The 13,595-nt window shown below is 40.6% G+C and overlaps 1 protein-coding gene across 1 annotated transcript; it reads left to right on the top strand.

Moving 5' to 3' along the window:
* The first annotated feature begins 3,503 nt into the window (after window positions 1-3,503).
* FGA (fibrinogen alpha chain) lies at window positions 3,504-12,529 on the top strand. The gene is made up of 6 exons (XM_015410060.1): window positions 3,504-3,554; window positions 5,397-5,525; window positions 6,316-6,499; window positions 9,193-9,338; window positions 10,550-11,420; window positions 11,820-12,529. Exons 1-6 carry the CDS (start codon window positions 3,504-3,506, stop codon window positions 12,527-12,529), a joined length of 2,091 nt encoding a protein of 696 aa, XP_015265546.1.
* Window positions 12,530-13,595: the final 1,066 nt, after the last annotated feature.

The following is a 13,595-nucleotide window of genomic DNA, read 5'->3' as shown; positions in this document are numbered from 1 at the left end:
TTTGCCACCTAACGGTTTCCTAGCTGGTCCTGCGCGTGGGTAGCTAATTGGCCCATGCCATGGGGGGGGGGTGCATACGAATGCCCTATATCCTATTATGCTCAATGGGTTGCCGCCATTCTTAACAGTGCCTGTGTTACTGCATCTATAGCTTTGCAATAAAAGTATAACCATTTCTGAATGCGTGTACTTCGTTGTTAGCTGTGGGTTCTGACACAGTCCCAGGTGAGGGCTAGGATTCCCCCACCCATGTTTACCTATGTGTGGTGCATTGTCCTTTAACCCCCACTCCCTTTCTGGTGTGCAAGGTATCCTGAGCAGAACAGCATTAGACAAATGTAGAAACAATATTTGTTCTGTCCCTCGGCGGTTTGTGCTGAGTGTCCCTTCTATCATGCTAAGTGTCTTTTGTGTGCAGTTTCCATCACCCAAATGTGAGAGTCTGTGCTCTAAGTGTACATGGCATGGGTCATAAAATTATGCCCATACTGCACACCCTCTCATCATTGGGGCTGGCTTCTATAAAGCCATGTGGCTGGCTTCTGGGGAAGTCTGTGATTAGTTGGCATTAGGTTTAGTTGGCATTTTAAATTGTGACAGTACATGGGAATGGGGAGGGAAGGGTGAGAACACTTTGTTCTCCCCTGAACTTCCACTTTGTTTTCCTATATGCCAGGTTTTCGTTGTCATAACATTGTGCTGGTGTTGGAGACATATCCAGGGCAAGAGAGGCTCAGGGGTCTAAATCCCATTTCACCCATTGCATGCCCTCCTCATTCTGCACTGGTGTAGTAGTCTTGGTGCTCTGTCTTGGTGCTGGCATGACACCAGCATGACTTGCCACTTTATCCTGGCATATGTTTGGGATATGCTGGCATAACTCAGAGATGGGCTACAGTAGGGTTTAGTCATCCTTTCATTAAAAGAGTAAGCCTCTTCCTAGATCTTGATGAGATAAATCTACAGGAAGTTTTCTCCCCAGTCTTTAATTAAAACAAGCCCACTCCTGTTTTTGATTTTTGTAGCCAATGATGAAAATCACAGCTATAACTGACATGCTCAGTACATGCTCAGCTGTGCTGTTATCTGAGAAGAAGGAAGCACAAATATATGGTCAAGTAAAAAGATGCTTTGCGGTAGACACAAAATAGATAATAGTAGACACATGCCTGATTAGCATGATTAAAAAGTAAGTTATACAAGGAGCCAATTTGTCTCCCCAGCTTTGGGGAACTGGAAAATGGCAGCCCTTGTCTTTAGAGAGTTATCCTACTGTTTGTTCTTAATGGCTAACTCTCTTAAGTTTGGTATCACACCACCCTATCAAGACAGCACCATCTTCCAGAATTATTAGCATAGAATGGGGTATACTAACTATTGTGCAGACTCAGTCTGAGACACTCTGTATTTAACTAAGAACTATATGTTTACAAAAGCTATCTGGAAGCCCGAAAGCCAAATTTAGTCTGGACCAATCAAAGCACTTATCTCAGCAATGAAGACACTTATCTGAGCTTGATTTGAGGGGCTAGTTCACTCCTGAATCCTTGAGATGAAAATAGCTGCTGCCACCCAAAGCGGTTTGTATATTGCTGAATTACAGTGTTTCTGCCTTCAGGGTTTCAAAACTGCAGTAAGGCTTTAAGTCCGTGTCATTGGCATGAAGCATTCTGCATAAAACACACTGGGGGGAAATGAAATAAGGTGCAATACTAATATCTAACATCTGCCAGTGTTTAAGCAAAATTCAGCATATGCTGCAAACTGAGAAAACAGAGCTCTTATTTATTGCTGTGTTGGGAGGGCACCTTATGTTGCTTTGGCACAGATACAATAATGTTTTCCATGTGCTTTTCCAGTAACTGCATTTCCACTGGAGGAAAAGCTGCACTGTTAGGTTCCCTCCCCCCTTTGACATGCATGCAGCTAAAGGCATGGGAGCTCTGCCAGGAAGACCCTACTTATGTCTAGACTTTAACACTGAAAAACTGAGGGCCCACAAAGAATCATAGGAGGTAGGGGACAATTTGGAATCTCCACTGCAATCTTGACCTCTAGGATTCTTTCAGTTCTCAGAGCCCTGAAAAGGCTGATTTATCCTCCTTTTTTTCCTTTCAGGTTAATCTGCACTTTCTGGAGCACTGTTAGAGTTCATCACACTAGCAAGGGTCTTTACAAGGTCATATTCCTCTCTGGGTCTATCAGTGTGTGGGTGGCCCAGTTTTGTGGTTTTGTGGATTTGCCAGTCTACTATTAGATAACCTACAGCGCTACAGGACTTTGAATTTTATTAGTGGCTCTTACTTTGTACAAACCAAAAATGATGATTGTTAATGTAAACAGAAAGAAATGTGAACATTCATTTGGGCCAAACAGTTGCTTACAGTACACCCAAAAGCTTGGACATGCCCATTGGATTTTTGTTTAACTTTGTTTCCAGTTTCCACTGCATCCCATATCAAAAGTACTTTTTGAAACTCCCATCAGTTTCATATTGCCCTCTCACCCAGGAAAAGGAAAAGAACGCCACCTTCTTTGTGTTTACAGGATGAAGGTGTTCTCCAAGGGGGAGAGGAAGGTGGACTTCACTGGACATTCTTCAGTGGGCAACAAAGACATGTGGAAAATACCCTTAATCTCAAAGCAATTAAAGCTATGGGGCAGTTTTATGCTAAAAGGACAGTGTATGACTGCTGCAGTCCTGAGGCTGCTTTCTATGCTGCTCTGGTAATGTTTAAATCTGGAAGATCATATAGGAAGGGCTGACAACATGAGTTTTCCTACTTTAATGTCACATGGGGAAAACTGAGCAGTGCTGATATGGAGTGTAGCCACACTATTGTCCATGCCCAAGTAATATCCCATATTCAAAACTACAAGAGCATCATGAGAAATGGACATACCAGACTGGCAAGCACATCATTCCTGTAATACAAAAAACACCAATGTGTTGTACAAGATATATTATGTCAATGAAGACAATTTCAGGTGGGTAGCCATGTTGGTCTTCAGTAGAAGGGCAAGATGCAAGTCCTGTAGCACCCTAAAGACCAACAAGATTTCTGGGTTAGAAGCTTTCAGAGTCAGAGTATCTGACAAAGGGAGCTATGACTCTTGAAAGTTTATATCCTGGAAATCTTGTTCAAACTGCTACTGGACTCAGATCTTGTTCATATTACATCACATTTGTCAGAATTTAGTATTTCCTCTCCATGTCAAGACTCTAGAAAATAAACTTTACAAATTTCCTTTCTCGGAAGAAGGTATGCTTATCCACCCCCACCCCATCCCCCATTTTTGCTGGTATTGTGCAAACGTACCTCCAGCAAACAAACGTTTGTGCAATAGATACTAGGTCCAGTCTAAGTTGTCCCTGGCTTTGCAAACAGAAGGAAACTAATCATTAATCAAGAGGGGTTTTTTTGTTTTTTTTAAAGGTTTAAATTCAACCAAAGCACCTAAGTCAAGGTATCCCTTTGTGTGAGATCCACAACTTTCTGAAGATGTTTCAGATGAGATTCTTCTATGCACTGCTGTGCTTCAGCATCACTTGGGTATGAGTTAAATTTATCTGCTTGACCTGTGGGTTTGGGGTTGTTGTTTTTTTTTTGGGGGGGGTCTTTTGGTCATTACAATTGGTCCTTTTTTGGTCATTCTGTTCCTTCAACTGCTTACTAACTTAAGAGGCAATGTATTTGTGCTAAAAGCAGCCTTAATGCAACCACGTAACAGAAAAATGAAATAGGTGTGTTCTTTTCCCCTTCATATGTTTGGATCAAGGATGTGAAAGCTATAGTTATTTATTTCTTTTTGTATATATACAAAAAGACCAGTGCCCCCAGTTTAACTAGGAACAACTGATTACATTAAACAGAGTCCCATGATGAGAAATGTGTTTCCTGTTCTTCCTCATAAGATGCAGTTCACTGATGACCCAAATGAGTATATCCAGATGAATATTATCTGCATGTGGATTGGTGCAACATAATGCTTTAACAACATCTCTTTATGATTAATTGATTGATTGAAAATATTTATATTCTGAGCAAATTACCTTCTATTTTTCACACAATATCAAGAAGTAGTCTTTTGAGAACTCTATGAAATTATGAACATTTTTTTGCAAAATCAGAATAGCCAGATTATTGTTTAGGTTTTTTTTAATGAAGTGTATAATTATATTGTAAGAAAAATGAATGAATTACAATGTAATATAACAATAAAACCCCAGAAACAGTTTATGATTTTAGTGCAGCAAAAATTCCAATTTCCTTCAGACCAAGTTGCTCTAATTTCTTTAAACTAAGAAATTAACTGAATGGAATCTGCATACATAGCATATTCTGAATTTATTTAATCCAACCAGAGGAAACATCATTTGCTTGAAAGATAGAAGGTAGCATGAAGTTATGTTATAAGTGGATCCCCAAAATACAGTAAATTCAGAAGTACAATAAGCTTAGAAGTATGTCTGACCTAAAAACATTTGAAAACTATTGGAGTAGACCAACAGTACATTTATTGTTAGTATATAACCTGAAGATGCTTAATAACTTAGGACAGAGGTGATAAAACTAACCTGAAGAAAACCTTCCACAACATATGGCTGAAAAGTTAAGGACTTTAACTAAAATACCAGAGAAACTAAAGGCTTCTGCTTGACTTCATGGGTTTTCATGAAATATATCTACCCTTGCAGATTGTCATGGATTCTAAGGGCCAAGCCTGAAATCAGATTGCATCATACGATTCTATAGTCTTGTAGAATCACGGTATGGGCACAAGCTAGTCAAAGCTCTTTAAATCCCATTAATTTTATTGGGAAGTTAATCCTGACTTAAAATTGCCTGGATTTGTGCCCTGTCTTTTAAAAATGTCCCTCCTACCCCTTAGCAATATTTAAACATAAACAGAGGCAATTAAATGGTGATGTTTTCATTATTTAGTATTATAATCTATTCAGTTTAGTTTTGAGATTTATGAAAGGATTGTTGAAGCACAGAACAAGTACCAAATTTATTTGAGTTTAATGTAAATGTTCAGGTGAAATAATGCAAACAGTAAGAAGTACTTGTGTGCAGCTGATGACTTTATTTTACGTATGTGTTAGATACAGACAGCTTTTTCACTTAATCTTGCCCAGTTATCCTCTTTAATACAGTTCCTATCTCATGAGACTTTTATTCCATGCTGCAAGTCCCATGATATCCATCATAGCCTTTATGGTGGTCAAAGGGGACCCCTCCTCCATTTTTCAGCAATGGGAAAGCTGTCTGGATCCAGCCCTATAAATGTTCTACCACTGATATGTATTTCTGGTTTTTAACTCAAGGAATTATTACTATGAGATGAGTAAGTGTACCTTATTGTCTCCCCCACTCCCCCTTCTATGACAGGCAGCAGAGGGTGAAAGCACCTTTGAAGAACATGGAGGAGGAGTACGTGGTCCAAGAATAGTGGAGCATAAAGCTCAGTCTGACTGCAAACAAGATAAGAACTGGCCACTGTGTGCTGATGATGACTGGGTAAGCTAATGGAAAACAGCAGGGCCTGAAGCAAACTAGTCAAGTTTTTTTTATCATGTACCATTATCCACATGGATGGTACAAAAAATGATGGTACGAAGAATTCCCTTGAATTTCTAGATAAACTAAATACCATGGATGAAAAAACCTTAGATGCTATTTACCAAAAGAAAATTGTACAGCTATGGTTAATAGACATGTCCTGACAGTCAATTAAGACTGCAATCTTTTATGCAATTCTATGAAAATAAGTGTCCTAACATTCGGTAGGATGTACTTCCAAATAGACATGAATGGAACTAGGCCACACTACTTTCAGGTGTGAAAAAGCATATGCACGCACGCGCACGCACACACACAATAATCATAGGTTAGTTATCAGATACATTTACTTGGATTCACTGGAAATTTCTAGACATAAAAGGGGTTTCTGTCCACGGAGTGTGCCTATTTCACTCTCCATCCTATTGTAGCCCCACATGCCCCCATAATGCTGGCTGCTGGGGGACTTGGGAACCCCAGGAGCACTATGAGAGGGGGTCTGCAGTGAGGGGATCAAGTGGAAAATGGTTAACAGAAACATAAGGCTGCTCTATCAGAGCTGGCAAGGAAACCACTGAAGGTTCCTATCACTACTTAAGGATAACAATCTGGAACTGTAAACAACCATAGCTGCATGTGGCCTTTAACATACTGAGTCAAATCTTCATTTGCTGTATTAAAAAAACCCAAGGCTGATCAAATGATTTGGCAGAATTTTCATCTAAACGTCAATCTTCCTTTCTTTCAGGGCTCTAAATGTCCTTCAGGATGCAGGATGCAAGGGCTAATAGATGAAACAGATCATGACTTTGATAGCAGAATAGAAAAACTTAGGAAAATGCTCTTAGAAAACCAAAACAGCTACAAGAAAGCTGTTATCGTAAAGCAGGACACCATCGACGTTCTGAGCCAAAATCTGGTAAATGAGTATGGTAAGTATCATCCCCATAATTGTGTTGACCCGATTGCTTAACAGTCAGCAATCAAAAAGAGTCGTTTGCTTTGTCCTTTGAGATCAACTCACCTTAAATGATTCTTCAATATGATTTCAGAGCAGGACCAAAGAAAATGTGTGCAATGCTTTGTCTACGGGAGACCTCATCTCTTATTCCTAATCAATCCTGTCCCAGATTATTGTACAGCAGTACAAAGAAACCTCTTTCCTCCAGTGCCCCAATAGTCCTTCCCCATATGTAAACAATTCAGTGAACAATCATGTTCCATATAACTAGAGACTGATAAGTGATGCCCTGTTCTTCAGTGCTGGCCAACACACTGAGTCCAAAAAGAGGGGAGATTTAACATGTTTCTTGTGAAGGGAGTACAAATCAAGGACAGGCAGCCATCCGTGACTGAGGGAACAATAATCCACACGTAGATTTTGAAGGGAGATGAGAGTCTTGTGGTTCACTCCTAATTTGCTTATACCCACTAATTCTGTCCAGAGAGAGTTCAACTTGTTCTTCCAGGCAAGGGATGCACACACATCAGACTCGGAGTCAGCAGTTGTGCACCACCTTCTCCTGCCAGACTATTCACTGGTGTTATGAGGGAAGCATGCATGCACAACTGTTCCATGGCATGATTTGGGGTATGTGTTTGTGTGTGAGGGGGGGGAGGGAGAGAGAGAGAGAGAGGGATCGCCATATTTATATAATTTTGATGAACTGAGGTTAGAAAACAATAAAATGGAGTTGTGCTTACCTGTAAGTGATGGTCATTATCTGTTCTGTTTCACCTGGGAAATGCCATTTGGCCTGTAGATTCTATATGGAGGATCCTGAATATTGGATTGGACACTGGAGGTGTGGTGGCACTTCCCATGTGGGATTGCTCAAAGACCACAATGATGAACTTTGAGAATACATCTTGAATGTACTAGGATATTAGGTTTTTCTTTAATAATAACATTCGATTCAGAGTGTTTCAACCTGTTCAGTTCTTTAGGTAATATTGACTGCATTATCGATTGCAATATTTCCCTTTTAAAATGTCAATTTTTTAAAGGCTGCAATGTTCGCCTTTTTCTCCTATACTTGAAAATTAATTTCAAAGACACTCAACACATTTCATTGCTTATCACTGCTTCCTTGTGCTGTTCTTCAGAGCAAACAAAGATCTAATAAAGGCTAACAAAGATATGGGGATTTTCCAGTGCAGGGACAGCAGAAAGACTCTGCAGAAAGGAGCCCCATCAGGGAATAACTCATCATTTTCTCTCAAGTAAAGGTGAAGATGTGGCTGTGAGTGGAGCATTAATCTGGACCCTCTTCTATGGTGGGAGCAGGCTGACCAAAGATTTTCAGTCCTTTAAAAGGCTTAGGATGGGGTTGACCTTGGGCCAGTTACCCACTCTCAGCTTAAGTTACCTAACAGGATTGTTAAGAGGTTAAAATGGAGGAGACGAGAATGACGTAAGTTGCTTTGGGTCCCCACTGGGGAGATGCCCAGGATATAAACAAAATACAAAAGAAGAAGAAGAAGAGAAGAAGAGATTGGATTTATACCCTGCCCTTCACTACCCAAAGGAGTCTCAGTGGCTTACAAACTCCTTTCCTTTCCCTTCCCTTCCCCTCCCCACAACACACACCCTGTGAGGTAGGTGGGGCTGAGAGAGCTCTGACAGAAACTGCTCTTTTTCAAGAACAGCTGTGCCAGAACTACGGCTTGCCCAAGGTCATCCAGCAGGTGCAAGTGGAGGAGTGGGGAATAAAAACCTGGTTCTCCCAGATTAGAGTCTGCACACTTAACCACTACACCAAAAAAAAATTCATTTCTTTACCAAGTCACATTGCTGTACTATAGTGCAGCTGAGGTGGGGGCATTTAAAGGGCATTGTAATGGAATTTGCAGGTTGAGGTGGTGGTGGGGGGCTTGCACAATGCACAGGAGTGACAATGAGGAGCAGGGTGAGGGGGACAGCAGCAGAACAAGCAGCATGGGAGTGGGGCTTGTGGACGCTGTTCCTGCTTTTTATCATGCTATTTGCTGCTGCCACCATGTTGGGGGCACTTATTTTGCACCCCCATCCAGAAGCAACATAACTTGAATGCAGAAGGAAGGAAGGAAGGAAGGAAGGAAGGAAGGAAGGAAGGAAGGAAGGGAGTCTAAAATAAACACCATAAGGCTACAATATGAAAGGGTGGTTTTTGAAGCAGCAGAAGGATTTGTGGACTGGAAGAAAATAAGACAGGGAATCCTTTGTGCTTACATGGATGTGTATCTTTGGGTGCATCTAATGCAATGCCTATCACTGAGATTTGTTTACTAAATTCCCTCTGTCTGCAGTAAAAAATGAAAAGGTTCAACAAAAGTTTCAGTGAGCCTTTATATGTTCGAACACTGACTTAGTGGTTTGAGGTCGTTACACCTTTAAACAATGAGGCTTACTAACGTCAGAGTGGGGCCTGAAGGTCTCCCAGAGTGACAACCGGCCCCCAGATTTCAGAGATCAAGTCCCCCAGAGGCAATGGCAGCTTTTGAGGATGGACTCTATGGCATCACCACTAAGCATCCTCCCCATCCCAAACTCTGTACTCCTCAAACACTACTCCCAAATCTTTCCCAAGCCAGAGTTATGTGAAGGGAAAACCCGTCGTGACAATAATGCCTTCTTTTGGTCTAGATAGAGACAATAGCTATGGACAGTTATCTGATGATCTGAGGAGGAGACTCGTGACACTGAAACAGAGAGTTGTCACCCAAATGACCAGGATTAGAGCACTTCAAAACAGCATCCAAAATCAAGTTACAGAGATAAATCGTTTAGAGGTAGGTTGTGTAGTTTTTTATTATCACTTTCAAAATTTATTTACAGAGGAAGGAGCTGTTGTTTATCATCCTAGTTGATGAGCTACTCTGTCGAGAAGACATGAAGCACAAGTTAAGAGTTCTTTGCCCTGTTGGGATATTTCCAGAATCATACAGCTTACAACATTATTATATTTACCAGTTTATACTAGTTAAGCACCCATTTTCCTGTCATGGTTTCATTTAGTGAAAATTATAACTCTAATCAGGATGCTGAGAATTATTTGTAAAAAAAAACCCCACACACATTTAGAACTACAGTTCTGCCCCACTTTATGTTGTTTTGTGCTGTTGAAAGCCACTGGAAACAGAACTGAAACGGACATAGCACTTAATAGAGCTGTATTTCCCTATGAAAATATAACACTGTGTGACCTGTGTGAAAGTTCCTACAATATGTTGACTTAGAAGTAAATCCTATTCAACACAGGTTCCACTACTCCTTTTTGTTTCCCCCTTATTCCTTGTTTTACAGCCTAATTAATTTCTTTCTATTTTCTTTTCAGCTGGCCCAAACATTCAGATATCAATTGTTAATAAGTTGTTCTTGTACAGGGTTCAGGACAGAAATTTAGTACTGTACTGCTTTTCACTTTGAATGCAAAGCCTTTGCTCACTTTCACTTTATTTTTATTATAAATTTGTAATTGTATTATTATGAGCATGCATAACTTTAAAAAGATAAGTAGCTTTGTCTGCAAAGTAGAAAACAGTATGAATTTTCCCAAACAGAAACTAGCAACAAACAATTGATTCATGAATGTCAGTGATAGGTTGCCAACATCATTGTCTGAATTCTCCTTTAAAATGGAGTATAAATGAATCATGACAATTCCAGGCTAAACTACATGTTTAGAAGCAATCCAGGATTTCCACGACTGGAGCAGTTAAACCAGTGTGGAACTAGTTTCTATTTGAAGAGCACACATATCTTTAAATAAAGCAATGTATATCCTGCCTCGCTCCCAAAGGACATGATGCCCTTCCAATGAATACAGTGGCCTCAGCTCTCTTACAGCTATTTCAGTAGCCTCAATGAAGTCAGTGGAATGAATCCATCATAAAGAGTCTGATTATTGCAAAATAAAGAGTGGTTAAGAAGAAAACTGCTTTAGGACATTTGGAAATCAAATTGCAGTCACCTAATTTTTCCCCTATCCATTTCTATACAGGTGGATATTGATATTAAAGTACGTGCCTGCCATGGATCTTGCGCTCGAGGTGTTGCCTTCAATGTGAACCCAGAGAGCTATGACACCATAAGGAAGCAACTTGTTCAAGTTAGTGGCATCAACTTGCAACCAGAATTTCAAAGTAATCCCTTGAGGGTCCTGAAAATACGACCGCTGAAAGACTCTACTGTTCCTGAACATTACAAAAGTCTTCTCTTGTCTGAAGAAGACACAAAAACACTTAATAAATTAAGTCTGTATGAAGCAGTATTAGAAGGTCCAGGATCAGCATCTGGAGGTTCAGCTGTAGTCACCAAGCATGTTGTCTCAGAAGCAGGTTCAGATCGACAACCACATACCACCAAGGTAGTCACTCCTGGTTTTCTGGATGGACTACCAGAAGAAACAGGAGGCTCCATCAACATCAAAGTGACCTCTACTGGTGGTGGAAGTGGCTTCTCTGATCTCCGTTTGTCAGATGTAAAAGAGTTTTTCACCCCAGATGCCACTAGCAAACTCCACGGAACAAGCACCAGGACCCATGTTGAGCATTTTGAAGGACCTGACATTATCTCTGACCTACAGGAGGGAGAAGATGATGATTTCAGAATGATTCACCTCTTACCTGAATCCCATTCTAAAACAAGTGGCACCTCATCACATTCCAGAACTGTCATAACCAGCAGCAGTAGAACTAGTAGCGTCAGCAAAGGGGGCTCCACTTTTGAAACCAAATCACTAAAAATTTCTTCACCATTTGAGGAGACACATAGTTTGCAACATGATGAAAGTGGAGAGGATGCTCCTGATTTTCGGGCACGCAGCTTGAGCACAGGCGGAGAGAAGCTGGGGGAAAGCTACATCGGGACAGGTATCCATCACAGAAAATAACTATTGAGGGAGCAGGAGTGAGTTCCGTTTGCAACCAAACAGACACACTAGTTATACCATTACCTCACTACATTTCATAGTTTAAAAATTACAAATAATGTGTCTGTTTGTTGCCATTTAGGAAAGGCGGGGAAATTACTTCTTATTGTTAGTGATTGGATAGCAAGACAGTTGCATAGAGAGTGTCATCTGCAATTAAAATGTGCATGTAAGAAATAATTTCAGGGGAAACAAAAACAAGTTCCAAAGTTTCTTTTTAGTGTAGCAGAAAATTAAATGTAGCTGGTTACCTTCAGCATTATTACTGTTTGGATTCCTGTGAGCCTTTTATAAAGTGTAACTGAAAACTTCTGTCAACCAGATCAACTTTTTTTTTTAGACTGTGAGGATATCCATCAAAAACACACTTCTGGTGCCCAAAGTGGCATTTTCAGAATCAAGCCAGCAGGATCCACTAAGGTTATTTCAGTTTATTGCGACCAAGAGACCAGTTTGGGAGGATGGCTTCTGATCCAACAGAGATTTGATGGGTCATTGAATTTTAACCGGACCTGGGAAGACTACAAGAAAGGTTTCGGCAGCGTGGATGGCAAAGGGAATGGAGAGCTCTGGTTGGGCAATGAAAATCTCCATATACTGACCCAGAAGGACACTGTCCTTCGAGTGGAAGTAGAGGACTGGGAGGGCAATGAAGCTTATGCAGAGTATTATATGCATATAGGTTCTGAACTGGAAGGCTATAGCCTCAGTGTCTCCGATTATGAGGGCACAGCTGGAGATGCTCTGATCATAGGCTCAGAGGAAGAAGGCAGTGAATACACCACTCACACCAACATGAAGTTCAGTACCTTTGACAGAGACAGTGATCAGTGGGAGGAAAACTGTGCTGAAGTCTATGGAGGTGGGTGGTGGTACAACAATTGCCAGGCTGCTAACCTCAATGGAATTTACTACTCAGGAGGTCAATATGACCCAAGGAACAACATTCCTTATGAGATTGAAAATGGTGTGGTGTGGGTCCCCTTCAGACCCTCAGATTACTCTCTCAAAGTTGCTAGAATGAAAATTAGGCCTGTAGAGACAGATTAGGAAGAAACGGAAAAACTGAACTTTCTCCCAAACGATATTCTTAAAATTAAATTGTATTTTTTAATCCAAGCAACTGAATGCAACGGAGACACATCTGCATATTAAATAAAACAAAATGTTTCACTCTTTAAAACATTGGTGGTGTGGTTAATTTATTTACAACCAGTATTATGAATAAATATTTTACATTGGCTGGTGGGCTTGGTGTTCATAGTGCACCAGTTGATACCCATTGAAACCAATCCTGTTATCTGAGCAAAAAAATTCTCTGGGGTGTATCCAGTGACTGCCTTCCATTAAGTCTGAGGTCTCCTTCCAACAGGAGGAGGCTTTCCCCATCACAGGAAGAATCCTTCTGTTGACGCTTCTGCTGAATTTAATGGAAAGAAGTCAATGAAGCCAACCTCATATTTTTAACTCCTAAGAATTGCTTGTATGGAAACATTGTTGGGTAGCACTGAAGGAAATGTATAACAACTGGGATCAAATCCTGTCCACTGAAATGGGAGACAAAAATCTGTTATGAATAATCAATAGGAAATATTCTGGAATGGGAATGCAATAAGGGACATAAAACTAAAAAAATGAAATTAAACAATATTATAAGGAGGAAGAAGAAAAGATTGGATTTATACCCTGCCCTTCACTACCCAAAGGAGTCTCAGAATGGCTTACAAACTCCTTTCCCTTCCCCTCCTCACAACACACACCCTGTGAGGTAGGTGAGGCTGAGAGAGCTCTGAATAGAAACTGCTCTTTTTCAAGAACAGCTGTGCCAGAACTACGGCTTGCCCAAGGTCATCCAGCAGGTGCAACTGGAGGAGTGGGGAATCAAACCTGGTTCTCCCAGATTAGAGTCCACACACTTAACTGCTAAACCAAACTGACCCAAGGCTAATCTACATTTGGGGGGAAATACATGGTACAGAGACGGGAGAGTGTCTTTTTAAAAATTCAACTGATAGAAAATCCTATCCAAAATTTCCAGCACATAAAAAACTAGCTCATCAGAGAATGGTCTAGGCGAAAACAAATCCTGCTAGAATGCTTGCTTTCCATAGGCAGG

Source organism: Gekko japonicus, unplaced genomic scaffold, assembly GCF_001447785.1.
Source record: "Gekko japonicus isolate JY-2015 unplaced genomic scaffold, Gekko_japonicus_V1.1 scaffold326, whole genome shotgun sequence".
NCBI classification, from domain to species: domain Eukaryota; kingdom Metazoa; phylum Chordata; class Lepidosauria; order Squamata; family Gekkonidae; genus Gekko; species Gekko japonicus.
The sequence above is the reverse complement of the archived record's forward strand: the minus strand, read 5'-3'. Positions and strand labels throughout refer to the sequence as shown.

Excerpts from the sequence above, each read along its gene's own strand:
- FGA (XM_015410060.1), top strand. The coding sequence starts at position 3,504 with ATGTTTCAGATGAGATTCTTCTATGCACTGCTGTGCTTCAGCATCACT. Across the intron at positions 3,555-5,396 it reads TGTGCTTCAGCATCACTTGG|GCAGCAGAGGGTGAAAGCAC; the intron begins GTATGAGTTAAA and ends CTTCTATGACAG. Across the intron at positions 6,500-9,192 it reads AAATCTGGTAAATGAGTATG|ATAGAGACAATAGCTATGGA; the intron begins GTAAGTATCATC and ends CTTTTGGTCTAG.